General features: G+C 40.0%; 1 protein-coding gene across 1 annotated transcript in view; it reads right to left on the reverse strand.

Annotated features, from left to right (window-relative positions):
- Nucleotides 1–9,275, reverse strand: part of EIF3E (eukaryotic translation initiation factor 3 subunit E) — a 57,674-nt gene extending 48,399 nt beyond the window's left edge. The window contains exons 1-3 of the mRNA XM_059043502.2: nt 9,099–9,275; nt 3,234–3,348; nt 1,500–1,617 (exon numbers count right to left, since the gene is read on the reverse strand). Of these exons, the coding sequence (XP_058899485.1) occupies nt 1,500–1,617; nt 3,234–3,348; nt 9,099–9,188 (323 nt within the window). The 5' untranslated portion in view covers nt 9,189–9,275. The remainder of the gene's footprint in view (nt 1–1,499; nt 1,618–3,233; nt 3,349–9,098) is intronic.
- Between the last annotated feature and the right edge of the window lie 6,330 nt (nt 9,276–15,605).

A 15,605-nucleotide genomic window follows, 5' to 3' on the forward strand; every position in this document is an offset into this window, starting at 1 on the left:
CAAGCTTTTGTACAGCAAAAGAAACCATAAACAAAACGAAAAGACAACCTACTGACTGGGAGAAAGTATTTGCAAATGATGCAACCAACAACAGCTTAATTTCCAAAATACACAAACAGCTCATACAGGGAATTCCCTGGCAGTCCAGTGGTTAGGACTCTGTGCTTCCACTGCAAGGGCAAGGGCTCAATCCCTGGTCAGGGAACTGAGATCCCGCATGCTGAGGCAAAAACAAACAAACAAAAACACAACAAACAGCTCATACAACTCAACAACAAAAAAACAACCCAATCAAAAATTGGGCAGAAGACCTAAATAAACATTTCTCCAAAGAAGGCATACAGATAGCCAACAGGCACATGCAAAGATGCTCAACATTGCCAATGATTAGAGAAATGCAAATCAAAACTACAGTGAGGTACCACCTCACACCAGTCAGAATGGCCATCATTAAATGTCTACAAACAAATGCTGGAGAGGGTGTGGAGAAAAGGAAACCATCCTACACTGTTGGTGGGAATGTAAATTGATACAGCCACTGTAGAAAACAGTATGGAGGTTCCTTAAAAAACTAAAAACAGAGTTACCATATGATCCAGCAATCCCACTACTGGGCATATACCTGGACAAAACTATAATTCAAAAAGATACATGAACCCCTATGTTCATAGCAGCACTATTCACAATAGCCGAGACATGGAAACAACCTAAATGTCCAATGACAAATGAATGGATAAAGAAGATGTGGCACATATAAACAATGGAATACTGCTCACCCATAAAAAAGAAATGCCATTTGCAGCAACATAGACAGACCTAAAGATTATCATACTAAGTGAAGTAAGTCAGAAAGACAAAGACCATATGATATTACTTATATGTGGAATCTAAAATATGACACAGGGCTTCCCTGGTGGCGCAGTGGTTGAGAATCCGCCTGCCGATGCAGGGGACATGGGTTCGTGCCCCGGGTCCGGGAAGATCCCACATGCCGTGGAGCGGCTGGGCCCGTGAGCCATGGCCGCTGAGCCTGCGCGTCCGGAGCCTGTGCTCCGCAACGGGAGAGGCCAAAACAGTGAGAGGCCCGCGTACCACAAAAAAAATAAATAAATTTTAAAAATTAAAAAATAAATAAAAAATAAAATATGACACAAATGAACTACAAAACAGAAACAGACCCACAGACAAAGAAAACAACAGACATAGAGAACAACAGACTTGAGGCTGCCAAGGGGGGGTGGGGGTGGAGGGATGGATGGGAAGTTTGGGATTAGCAGATGCAAACGATTACATACAGAATGGATAACCAACAAGGACCTAGTTAGTGTATAGCACAAGGAACTATTTTCAATATCCTGTGATAAACCATAAGGAAAAGAATACAAAAAATAATATGTATATATATGTATAACTGAATCACTTTGCTGTACAGCAGAAATTAATACAATACTGTAAATCAAGTATACTTCAATAAAATAATTTTTTTTAAAAAAGGTTACCTGGTTGACTGCATTTGCCTTGTAGTTTCTGGATCTTCAAACATCTTCACAATAGGTTCAGTTTCTGCCTGAAGCTGTTTCAGTTGTGCAACAACGGTGGTTCTTTTTTCTCTCAAAGCTAATTAAAAATGCAAAGGAGTACTATAATGTTAAACTACATTGCTCACTATGAGGATGTCTCTGGAAATTTTTCAATCTAACTAAATTGTGCATATATTTATTCCCCAATATATTCATGTGCCAGGAGCCACCAACTCAGTAACTCCCCCAGATCCAATTTCTTCTTTCTAGCACTGCAAAGGCAAATAAAGGAAGAGTGAATCCTCTTCTTACTCTTAGAAGAAACTGAGGAATATACAGATACAGCCTGGGAGAAGGAGCTGTTGAGGAAACAATTATTTAACTCTACATTTCAGAGACTTCATTCTCAGTGTTTTTATATTTGTTTTCATTGAATTCTTTCAGATTATCCCACAGTGTCTGAAGAGGCTCAGAGGGGTTTACCTATTATTACTACAGGTTTTCAACTAGGTTGAATGGAATTTAAATCCAGTCAATAACTTCTCTTTTCACTTTAAATCTACTTCTGTAATCTCTCAAAACCAATTCTATAGGCTCTTTTTACCACATCATGAAGTCAGAGAAAACTTGCACATAATTTATCCCGTTAGCATGTTTTAAAGTTTCACTAAGAAATAGTTTACTTTTTTACCACAAACTAAAATTTAAAGAGCTACTGTTCTTGCAGGGGACTATAATAGAAATGAAAATAGTGATTATGGTTTATGTAATAATTTCTACATTATATATTAGAAAGTACTAATACTAGGAGAGTGCTTCTCAAACACAGAGGGGATCTGTGATCAAATTTTGAGAAATGTCAATTTAAACAAAGTAAACTGTATTTCTCTACTGAGTTCTTATAATCTTTTAAAATACTATGTGCAGAGTCGGGTTTTTTTTTGTTTGCTTGCTTTAAGAACATCTATTACTACAGAAAACAAGGATTTCAAAATATGCCACAGTAGTCCCCTAATTTGAGTGCTGGTCTTCAGCCAACATTTTCTGGTTAAGTAGATCTGTGGTATGGCACAAGAATTTGCATTTCTAACAAGTTCTCCCAGGTGAGCTAAGGATGCTGGTTCTGGGGACCACGCTTTTGAGAACACAGATGCTTCAAGACAAAAAAGAAATCTCTAAGGCACACAAGATGCCAACTGAAAAAGCAAGTCAAAAAACTGCAAAATTCCCAGATAATTCTAAGGAAACAATCTGATTAATAAGTACAACTTTGAGGCTGCATACTATGAACTGAAGACATTTGATGACCATGTTTTAAAGTAGTTTCACACCTTTTATAGGGTCCCCAAACCCCGGGGTTGCAGACCGGTTGGTTAGGAATCCAGCCGCACAGCAGGAGGTAAGCAGCAGGCAAGGGAGCAAAGCTTCATCTGCAGCTCTCTGTCACTCTCACTGCCCCCTGAACCATCCCCTTGCCACCCCCAGACCATGGAAAAATTGTCTTCCACAAAACCGGTCCCTGGTGCCAAAAAGGATGGGGACCACTGCTTTAGAAGACCTGTAACCTTCATATTACCTTTCATCCAAAGAACTTTTAAATCATTCAAATAATTACTAAGACTTCTGGCTAAAGTACTTTTATAAATCACAAAACTTTTAATACACATGCCCTCAGTTCACAAGTCAAGCTTCAGATGTAATGACAAAACTTACCATGAGGAATATCATCAGAATAAAGGTTTTTGTATACATCCATAGCAAAGTCTACCATGTTGGTATCACTAAGAAGATCCAATTTCCCTTGTAACAATTCTTTCTCATTATATATCTGCAAGAGAAAATTACTTTCTAATGAATAAATTGAAGTTCCCTCAAGTAAAGTGGTTATTAAGATAGTGTACCTGGAAAAATATGTCCTGAACTATTTTTTTAATAAAATATATACTATTAATTCACCCTCCTACAAGAAAGTCAAGCAATCAGCCTACAGAGACATAAAATATTTTGTTTACCTAGCAACTTTAAAATAAAGGCAATTACATACCACAAAGCCATTCCCACCAACGTCTGATTTATACTGATTTTTTAATGTGTCCCTACAAGTCATCTTTTAGCCTTTCTAGAACAAGGATGTGAATAAATAAACCACACCAACTCCACTGATAAGCACATAGTATTGTTGACTCCTCTCCACATTCAGGTAATTAAGAATCAACTCTTAAATGTTTCACCTTCTTAGTCTCTCTCACATCCACATAATGCCTACCCATTTCTCGCTGAGGTGGCCTCTCCTTTTCCCCCCACATACTTTTCCACTAAATAGTTAAAATCCTTTATAATGCTTCCCATCCCCACCCCTGAAACAAACTGGCACCCATTCTTTCAGTCAACCTTGTCATACCAGGTTTTAGCTTGTGCAAACAGTTCAAGAAATGTAATTTAACCCACAGTTCAGGAACCAAATAGATACACATAAGCAAACTCACATAAACATGAAGTGTACTGAGCAATATGTTAAGGATTCTACACAATAGCATTCAGGGAGAGAGACAGTAACATAATTCAAAACAATTTTTAATCAAATAGTCAAGATAAGGTTTCAGCAAAAGAAAAGATTATTGTACTAAATCTAATTTTGTCAAGCAAAGAAAAATGAAGGAAGATTATACAACATTTTACTACCCGTGAAAAGAAAAGATAAAGGCGGTCAAACGGTATAGCCATGAGATCAAACCTGAACCTTCCAAACTACATAAAGAACTCCTATAAAATAGTAAGAAAAAATAGACAATCCAATTGAACATGGCTAAAAGATTTTAGTAGGCACTCCACAAGAGCACAACCAAATGGCCACCACCAGAAAAAGTCCTCAACCGCATAAGTCATAAAAGAAATGTAAATTAAAATCACACTAAAAACTAAAAAAACTGGACAACCCAGTATTGGTATAGTTGCAGAGTAATTGAACACTTTCTCTGCTGGCAGAACTACAACCACTTTGGAAAACTGTTTTTATCTTCTAAAGTTAAAATATTCTTTAACCCAGCAATTCTACTCCTAAGTACCCAAGAGAAATGGGTACATGTATTCAAAGGACATTACCAAGAATGTTCCCAGCAGCACTATTTGTAACAGCCAAGTCCTATCAACGTTAGACTGGATAAATAAATCGCAGTTATTTAGGACGTTTGCAACGTTTTATTTATTGATCTGGATAGTGGTCACACATAAATGTGTTTCCTTTGGGGAAAAAAAGCATTTATATTTGCTCACTTTTCTGTTCACATATTATACCTGATAAAAAGTTTACTTAAAAAAAAAAAAAGAAGGGCTTCCCTAGTGGCGCAGTGGTTGAGAGTCCGCCTGCCGATGCAGGGGACGCGGGTTCTTGCCCAGGTTCGGGAGGATCCCACATGCCGCGCAGCGGCTGGGCCCGTGAGCCATGGCCGCAGAGTCTGCGCGTCCGGAGCCTGTGCCCCGCAACGGGAGAGGCCACAGCAGTGAGAGGCCCCTGTACAGAAAGAAAAAAAAAAAAAGAAGTTTCCTTTCAGTTTGCCCCATAGAAACCCTAATCTCAGGTGAAAACATCCACTTCCTGGCATGCCACCTCTCCTCACCACTTCATCAATAGCTTTTAATTTGTAATGCTTCTCCCAACTGCAGATCCAAAGCATTTCTCCTCTGCCATCAGACCTCACTGGCCTCTTCTTAAATCTATATCTGCTTATATCATCCTCTCTAAATTTTATCTCATAGGCACATTTATTCTGTAAAGAAGAGATAGTAAGATTTTGTAAGCCAAAAAGCAAAAACCAAGGATACTATATATAAGTACCATAAGAGAGAAAAGTTTCAACAATTTTCTTTTTGAAATAAAAAATATAATATGGAATAAAATTTTCTGTAATACAGTTCTACTAATGAGAAGAATGGAATTCTTTCTGGGCAGGAAACATTTCACTTAACCTGTGTACAGTTATTGTTCTATAATTGAGAAAGGTTGCAAATGTTCACCTGTTAAAAATTTTTTTTAGCTCAGACCATACAAAACAGGCAGAGAGGGTTGTATTTGGTTCACAGGTTATAGTCTGCCAACACAGTCTATCAACCTCTTGAAAACAACTCCTACTTTTTAACAGATTAAAAATCTTCTTTTGACACCTCCTCCTGCTGTCATCCTCCACAAATCCAACATCCATACTGACGATTCTTTAAAAAGTCAAGCCTTAAAATTCCTTTATCCCGCAAATCATAACAACTTTCATCAGCTCATCTCTAAGACTTTTAACTTACATTCATCACCTCTTCCACTATTACCTCTAAAATGGTTCATCACCCTCAACACACCCTCTGTTCTTTCTAATTTTTACATCACCCTATTTGCTTGTCACTTTCTACATTAGTTTGGATGTTGTTTTTGGCTATTTCAAAGCTCTTCTCTTTAGTGGTTAACATTTATTCCATTCATTTCCTCCAACCAAATACAATTCAATGTCTATCTCTAGCACTGGAAAAAAGTTATCTCTTTTCTATGTTATGGCTAAGGTCACCTATAAAATGTTTCAGAACTAGGCAATAAAGTTATTCAATCACATCTGTGCTTTTCTCAAATCAGCAATCCTTTTCATCAATTTTCTCTAATCAGCAATCCTTTTCATCAATCTCTAGATGGCATTTATTTATCACCAGTCTACCTCCACATATTTCTATACTACTCAAATAAACTACCGTTTCTCTCACGCCAAGAATGACCACTTATAAATGTGTGATTTCCAATCTCAGTTGGGCCCTCCAAACTTATCAATCTTTGCATTTGTCTTTGGTCAGTTTCCTCAGTCACCATTTCCAGTCTTTACCTCCCTCCTCAAAACCCCAATTGAGGACTTCCCTGGTGGCGCAGTGGTTGAGAATCTAACTGCCAATGCGGGGGACATGGGTTCCATCCCTGGTCCGGGATGATTGCACATGCCGTGGAGCAACTGGGCCTGTGCACCACAACTACTGAGCCTGCGCTCTAGAGCCCACAAGCCACAACTACTGAGCCCGCATCCTGCAAACTACTGAAGCCCGCGCACTTAAGAGCCCATGCTCCACAACAAGAGAAATCACCGCAATGAGAAGCCAGCGCACCGCAAAGAAGAGTAGCCCTTGTTCACCGCAACTAGAGAAAAAGCCTGCACACAGCATCAAAGACCCAACGCAGCCAAAAACAAACAAAACTTAAAACAAACAAACAAACCCAACTGAATGCCTCACTTCCCTCTCATATAGGATGGCCTAGCCTCCTAATAGAAAACACTTAGGAGTACCTACTCTGTCCCAGAAGGATAAATACTTTATATGTACTACTTCATGTAATTTTTCTAACAACCCTATGAGGCTGGTGGTAGTACCAACATTTTATGCATGAGAAAAGGCTTAGTTAAGATGGGAAAGAAACTGTTCTCAAGTGCACAAAGTTATTAAGTGACAGAGCCAGGATCCTAATCCAGGTCCCCATTCAGTACCCAGGCTGCTAAACACTATCTGGCCTTCCACTTCACTTGAGAATAAAGAACACTAAGGTTCAAATATATATTCACTCATTTATTAAATAATCATGAGAAGCCCTTATGCCAGACTCTATCTGCTGAGAACACAGCAAGGAAATAAAACAAAGCTACTGCTCCAATGGAGTTTATATGTTCCAACATATTGATACCATAAATATATTAAATTTATAGTATTGATACCCTCATGTGTCATGGTCATTGACTATCCTAATCGGTTATCTAGCCTTCAAAACTCAACTTCAAGTCTCTCTTCCTCAGAATCCTTTCTGTACCTCTTCAAAATTGTACTTCTACAATTTTTGTACCTCTGCCACTACTTCTGACATTTACTACTCTTAGCCTTATAATTACAGACCTCTATCTCCACCAAAGGGTAAGTTTTTTAGTGATGAGATGTCTGGATTTATCTTGGATTTCTCACAATTCCATGGTAGTCCTATACTTAGTAATTGATAAATAAATACTCCAGCATCTGTCTTCCCCTTGGTGTATCACAGCCATCTTACCAACATTCTCTCCAAGGAAACAGGTTTTGAGCAGTTATTTTCCACTGATTCTCAGCTGCCGTTCACAGTTTTGGTCTTGCCCTATGAAAAACTAATTTACACTTATGTATTCCTCCCTTTCATTTGTCTGCCTTGAAAAACAAAAGTGTAAAGACACATTACACAAATATGAAGTTTGGGTAGTTTAGAAGCATAGAGGATATTTTTCTATTCCGTGATTTTTGGTAAATCATCCTAAATTATCCAAAAAAGAAACAGAAAGCAGACTGGGCTGTTTTATTCAAGTTCTACAATACAGGTTAAGTACATCCTATAAAAGAAAAATCAAGACAAAAACATTTCAAGATAAAGCTTTTATATGGCAAGGCATTCTTGAATTATTTATTGAAGATAAACTTTGCTGTTCCCTAATATCAACAACTTTAGAGTTGTGTGTAGGTGTTTAGAAAAGGTTCATATGAATTTGAGGGTTATACCTATCCAATGAACCATGGGAAAATATGAAAACTTATCAGAACAATTTAATGTTTATTTGTAGGGCTTTTTTGTTTTATTGCTGTTGGAACACACAAAATCTACTCCCCAAATCTAGAGTGCCCCAAGTAGACTTTGCGGTTTAATCTGCTTCTAGAAACAATGCATTTTTCTGACGAATATTCTAATTCCTTCATCACAGTAATATTACTTTATTGTAACTATTAAAATGCATCAATTTCCCAATAAACTACGGTATAACTAAGCCTAATATTTCCAAACTTTTAGGACTGAGACATATTTTTAAATGAGGTACTAGGACCAAAAACTTTTTCAAGATATCCAGAATCGCTCAATGAACATTAACAACCAATTCAAATCACTCGAAGTCTGTACATCTATACGCTGAAAAACAACTCTTAAGATAAAATTACTGTCGGGTTATTTTTTGGGCTCCCCTCCCCACTGGACAAAATATGCTACGCTTCTAGGAAGTGGCTATTTACCGAAACACCAGTTAAACTCCTCGCAAAGAACTCTCAACTTTACGGAAACCAAGGGGCTAGATATTTAAGTGTAAGAAAATCATTCCAAACGATCCGGCAAGCAAAAACACAAAGCCAAGGTCACCCTTCCTACTGTGCCCAAAAGAAAAATTTAAATCTCTAACAGTCCAATTTGCTTTTAAAAGCCAGCTTGAAGTTAAGCTCAAGCATTAATACAGGGAAGGCAGCCAATCGTCAACTTCCAAGGGGAACGACGCGGAAGTCCCTTCGGCACTGGCACCTCAAGAAGTGCAGCAGAGACCCCTCCCTTTCTCCCCTGAGTTTCATACTGTCACCTCACCCCTACTCACGGCCGAATTCCGCGGTGCTAATCAACAGGGATGACGCTTAACTACCAGCAGATCCTTACTGCCCGACTCGGGAGCAAACTCAGGGCCGCCTCACACGTGGGTAAGGCCTAAGGCTGCAGCCACCTTCTTTCCGCCTTGACCCGCATCTCACGCGCTCCCACGCCTTCCTCGCGCTTAAAAACCCACTCACCTCCTTTACGGAGAGAAACTCAAGCAACGGAAAGACTAGATGCCGATCCAAAAAGTGCGCGATGCGAGTAGTCAAGTCGTACTCCGCCATCTTGCCAAGGAAAAGAGAAGTGTGCGCTCGCTAAAACTTTATTGATAGAGCCGACAAACGAACGGACAAGACCCTTATCGCGCATGTGCAGTGGTTAAACCAGCCAAAGGAAGGGGGCGGGGTACAGCCTCGAGCGCTCAGGCAACAATGGCGCATGCGCAAGGTCCTCCCTCCCTCGCTCCCTCCCTCGCTCCCTCCCTCGCTCCCTCCCTCCTTCCCGGCATCTCTGGGATGGGTGGATAGGCGGGCAAAATCCTTTTGTTTGCAAGTTTGTTGGTGTCCGCAATCCGTTCCGTTAACAAATACTGAAAACTCAGAATTGATTGCTGAGGCAATGTCATTTGTATTGGAGATGCGGCAAAGGACAAGATAACGAGGCCCCTGCTCTCCAGAAAATTACGTACAAGGAGGAATAGCTGAGCTTTTATTTGGTGTATAGTAATCGTTTTGTAAGCATTTGTTAAATTAAGATGGGATGGTCTTCTAGACAAAAAACAAGTGAAATAATTTCAGATTATAGTAAAAGCCAGTAACTTGGTGTCGGGGGAGCAGGGAGGTGAGGGACGCGGTGCCAGTTTGGGGCTTTTCAATTAGGGTATTTAGACAAAACTCAGGGTTACAATTTAGCCGAGGTTGTGGTAAGAGAAGCAGGTGACCAAAATTAGAGCCTGGGTGGAAACATGCCTGGTGGAAGCACAGCAAAGACAAAGGCCATGAGACAGGAAAGGGCTTGGTGTCCTTCAAAAACTGAGTATCCTACCAGACTGGAGAGTGAGGTTACAGACATGGAGAAGGGCCAGGTCTCCATTAAAGTAGGGAATGTGAGTTTTTTATTCTAAGTACTCTTGTCTCCTTGTCATCTTTCAGACCTCTTCATTTGGGAGTGCCTTTGGAGTGTCTTGGACCTTGTCACTCTCTAGGCCAATGCCCTAAGTGATGTCATTCAACCTAATGGCTTTAAATGCAATCCACACATTGACAGCTCCCAAATTAGAGCCCCAGCACAGACTATTAGTTAACAGCCAACTCCATATATCCAACATCTCAACATTAACATGTCCAAAAGCAAATTCCCCATGGAGCTCGTCAAAACCTGCTCCTTTTACACTCTTCTCCACCGCAGTGAATGCCCACTCCACCTGTCCAGTTGTTCAGACCCAAAATCTTCGAGTCGTCCTTGACTTTTCTCTTTCTCTTATACTCTACATTGACTTCACCAACAAATCCTCTGGTTCTGCCTTTAAAGCATGTCCTGATCAATCAGTTCACACCACCTACAAAGTTAATCCCTACTCCAAAACATCATTATCACTTGCTTTCATTTTTGAAATAGTCTCTTCACCTTGCTTCCCCTCTTTTCCTCCTGTGGTTTGTTCTCCATATAGAAGCCAGAGTGACTTTTAAAAGTCAGATTATGCTCAAAACCCTCCAGGCCTGGTAATCTCACTCAGAGAAAAACATATGTCTCAAAGTAGCCTAAAAAGCCCTACATCATCTGGACCTATTACCTCTCTTACCTCATCTTCTCCATCTCCTCCTCTTGCTCATTCTACCACAGCCCTAAGGAACCACTCTGTAGATTTTCCCATTCAGGACTTTCAAATGAATGGAATAACATGATATATGGCTTTTTGGGTCTGACTTTTTTCACTTTACTTAATGTTTTCAAGGTTCATCCAAGTTGTAACATGTATCAGTACTTCATTCCTTTTTAGGTCTGATTAATATTCCATTATATGGATATACCACTTATTATTTACCCATCCATCCACTGATGGACATTTGGGTTTTTTCTACTTTTTGGCTACTGTGAATAATGCTGCTATAAACATTCGTGTACACATGTTTATGTGGACATATGTTTTCAGTTCTCTTACATATACATTCAGAGGTGGAATTGCTGTGTTATATGGTAACTCTATGTTTAATTATTTGAGGAACCATCAGAGTATACTATAATTTTGTATGATGTTACCACTGGAAGAAACTGAGTAAAGGGTACACGGGATCTTCATGTATTATTTCTTACAACTGCATGTGAATCCATGATCAGAATCAAAGTCTAATTTGAAAAAATAGTGACTCCTAGACTTTGGGCTTAAAAAACTGGATACCTACTGGTGACAGGAAAAGGTGGGTGGGGGAATGGCAAAGGAATATGTATGAGTGCTAAAATCAGGAATTCTGTTTCAGACAGAATAACATTCCTATTAGCTACCCAAGTGATGCTGTCTGGTATGCAAATGGAGATACTATTCTGGATCAGTTGATATAGTTGTTAATCACTTACCATCCATGTAACCTTATACTAGCTGTTTTCAAGGATTTGGGAGTATGATACGATCTCTGCCATAGTGTCATAACAGTATTGTTGGGAAAGCAAGGCTGAATTTCCATGAAGCAAAGAATAAGTGGTGGTATAGGCTGCTGTATTGTAGGGGATAGTCTTTGTAGCCTCTAAGAGTTGAGAAGTGATAGCTGTAATATGAAGTTTCCTTCATATAAGCCCAGAGACCAAAGTTGTAATAGAATATAGACAGGAAAAGAGGAAGTTAAAGAGAGAAATAGCAGGAACTGAGGCTTCCAGCAGAAGTGAGCTGCAGCAGAGGAAGGAGGGAAGCAGGTGGAAGTACAGGAACTTGCCAAAAAGGAACAGAAAGCATCTTTGAGAAGCACTGAGAAATAAGATGCAATTCAATTTGATTAACATTTTGAACTTTTACCATATGCAAGGTACTAAGCTAGGTGTTAATGGGAGTATATAATCCATAAGAGCTAGTCTCTGGCCACAGGAGCTTTCAATCTAATAGGTAGCACTTATTTGTTCATTCATTCAATAGAAATTGAACACTTACAATATGCTAAGCACTGGTCTAGGTCCTGGGAATACAGCAGTAAAGAAAACAAATTGCCTTCTCTAAAGAAGCTTATATTCAAGTTGGGGGAGACAGATTAAAAAGTATTAACAAATACATCATTTGTCCAGTGGTGATAAGTGCTATGAACAACAATAGGCAGGGTGAAAATGATGGGGAAAAGTTGCTAATTTATATAAAGTGGTCAGAGAAGGCCTCTCTAATAAAGTAGAATTTGAAAAGAGATATGAAGGAAGTGAGGGTGCCTGTGGCTGCCTAGAGGAGAAAAAGCCAGGTGAAGGAACATTAAGTATCAAGGTATGGAAGCAAAAGTGTGCTTGGTATCGTTGAGGGATAGCAAGGAGACTTTAAGTTCAATAACTGATTGAGCAAGGGGAAGTGTGGAAGAAGATGAGTTCAGAGAGGGAGTGGTGGGACAGATGACATAATGCTTTGTAGGCCACAGTAAAGACTTTGGGTTGTATTCTGAAGGAGGTGGGAAGGTATTGGAGGGTTTTGAGCAGAGAAGGCATATAATCAGTGTTTATGCTTTTAAAAAAGGCCACTTCGAGGGTTTGGAAGGGGGTGGGGGAAGAAGCTTATTCACAGAGAGACCATTTAAGGGACTATTGAAATAACTCAAGCAAGCGATGATAGTGGCTTAGATCACAGTGGTAGCATTGAAAGAGTTGTGGACAGTAGTGAAATTCTGAATATATTCCAAATGCATAGCTAGCAAAATTTGCCAATGCATTAGATGAGAAGGAGAAGGGTCCAAGATGACTCTAAGGTCTAGAAGAAATGAGTGGCCATTTGCTAAGATGAGGAAGGGTGTGATAGATGCATGTTTAGAGGAGAGAAATCAAGAGTTAAGTTTTGGACATATTATGTTTGGGATGCCTTTAGACACCTAAGTTGAAATACTGATTAAGCAGTGGTACATATGAATCTGGAATTCAGGAGAAAGGTAAGAGCTGGAGACAGAAGACTAGATCTTGTCAACCTCTTGATGAAATTTAGAACCATGGCACTGGATGAGATCAGACTGTGAGTGTTGGGAAAAGAGATGAGGAGGGCTAAATCTTAGGCACTTCAACTTGTAGAGGTTGGGATAATTCAAATCAAGTAAAGACCTCAGAGAAAGACTGGCCAGGAAGTGGAGGCGGGATGAGGAGGAACAAGAGAAAGTGGTGTTTCAGGCACCAAAGGAGATTGATCCAAGCACCAAGGAGCAATTAGCTGTGTCAAATGGTATGGTTTGTTCAAGATGACAACTGAATACAGTAAGTCCCCTACATAGGAACAAGTTCCATTCCAAGAGCGCGTTCATAAGTCCAATTTCTTTGTAAGTCCAACAAAGTTAGCCTAGGTACCCATCTAACACAATCAGCTATATAGCACTGTACTGTAATAGCTTTCACACAAATAATGCATAAAAAGCAAACAGACACAAAAAATAAAGAAAACATTTCTAATCTTACAGTACGGTACCTTGAAAAGTACAGTAGTACGGTACAACATCTGGCCTACAGGGGCTGGCATTGAGTGAACGGGCAAGAAGAGTTACTGACTGGAGGAGAGAGAGGAGGTGGAGGTGGTAGAGCTGAAGGATCCTCAGCAATAGGAGACAAAGGGCAAGCTGCAATTTCACTCACGCCTGACGTTGATGGCACAGGTTCTGCTTCCTTGCTGGATTCACTTCTATCTACCCTCTTAAAAAAAGCGATCCAGGGCTTCCCTGGTGGCGCAGTGGTTGAGAATCCGCCTGCCGATGCAGGGGATACGGGTTCGTGCCCCGGTCCGGGAAGATCCCACATGCCGCGGAGCGGCTGGGCCCGTGAGCCATGGCCGCTGAGCCTGCGCATCCGGAGCCTGTGCCCCGCAACGGGAGAGGCCACAACAGTGAGAGGCCCGCATACCCCACACAAAAAAAAAAAAAAAAAAAAAAAAAAAGCGATCCAGTGATGTCTGAGTAATAGCTCTTTTTTTCTCATCATAGATGACACGGTAGCACTGGATTGCCTTCTGAACGGCTGCTGCAACCTTCCTTCGTGTACCATTCTACACAGTCCTGTGCCTCAAAAACTAATAGTGCCTCCTCAAATAAAGAAAATCCCCTTGCCACTTCCTACGTCATGAATTTCTTCAGTTCTTCAGTTACTTCTTCTTCCTCTTGTCTCTCTTTGTCCTTTCTCTGGGCCTCCAATTCCTGGCGCTTCTTAGCAGTACCAGCTACATCACCGCTGCTTTTACGCTTGCTTCCAGACATCCTGGGCTTGAAATAAAGATACTGTACTACTGTACTCTATATAGTACTGTACAGTAAAGTACACAAAAGCACAAGCACGTGTAGAGGATGCATGTGACAATGTACACCAGACATGTGAACTAACTTATGTGATTGGACATTTGAATGCACATTCACATCTTTGAAAGCTCGCAACTTGAAGGTTTATACGTAGGGGACTTACTGTGTTGCTCTTTGACTTTCTAAGATATGCAGGTTATTGACGACTTTGATAAAAGCAATTTCAGTGAGTGGTGGATGAAAGTCTGTTTGGTGTGAGCTCAAAAGATGGGAGGAGAGAAAGTGAAACAGCATATATAAACAGATCTTTTGAGGAATTTTACTAGAAAGGGAAGGAATAAAATGGAACGATAGATGTGGGGTCTAGGGAGTGTGTTTTAAAAGATGTGTGTATGCTGATAGACATGCTACAGTACTTACATAAATAACTATCATGGAAGGATAGAGTATTATGACAAGCTGTAGGGAATATGAGAAGAGCACGTGAATGAATCTCCAAACGGAGATTCATTCTCCATGAGGGTAGAGAAAATGGAGAAAGCTTGGTGGATTGGATGTCTTTTGTATTGTAACTGCTGACTTTTAAAACAGATGTGGGAGAGAGCATTACAGGTGGTTCAGGAACAATTTGAACAGTATAGAGACACAAAAACAGAAGAATATAAGAAATATCTGGGAAAGACAACTTGGGAAGTTAACAGAAGATTGAAGACTATAGAAAAGGATATGCCAGAAAACACAAGACCAGGGCCAAACAGTAGAAAGCTTATGTGAGGAATTTGAAATTCATCTGAAGTCATGAGGAGCCTTAAAATAGTTTTGAGTGTGCGAGTGTTTCAGGAAGGTAATTCAGACTGTTGTGTGGACAGTGAATTGGATAGGTGACATGCAGCCAGGCTGTGGAAGATCTTCAAAACCAGACTGGGAAACTTGGATTTGATCAGATAGGCAATGGGGGCCACTCATTAAGTTCTTAAATAGAAAAAGACGTGAAGACAGTGGTGTTTTGTCCTTTAAAATTAAACTGGAGGTGATTTACAAGAAGGATTAAAGTGGTGACAGATTGGAAACTCTGCTGATTTGTCTGGCTTTTCCCCTGGAATTTTCCTTGCTGGTTTGTGAAAATATCTTATTTCTTTTTATGAGAGATTTAGCCCCAAATATGGAAAATCTGACTTTCTTGCTTTAGTCTCTTCCTAGTGTTTTAGTTAAAAAGAAATATTACAGAAGAAAGACAGGCAAGGCCTCACCTGG

The sequence above is a fragment of the Kogia breviceps genome, chromosome 17 (genome assembly GCF_026419965.1).
Source record: "Kogia breviceps isolate mKogBre1 chromosome 17, mKogBre1 haplotype 1, whole genome shotgun sequence".
Classification (NCBI taxonomy): Eukaryota; Metazoa; Chordata; class Mammalia; order Artiodactyla; family Physeteridae; genus Kogia; species Kogia breviceps.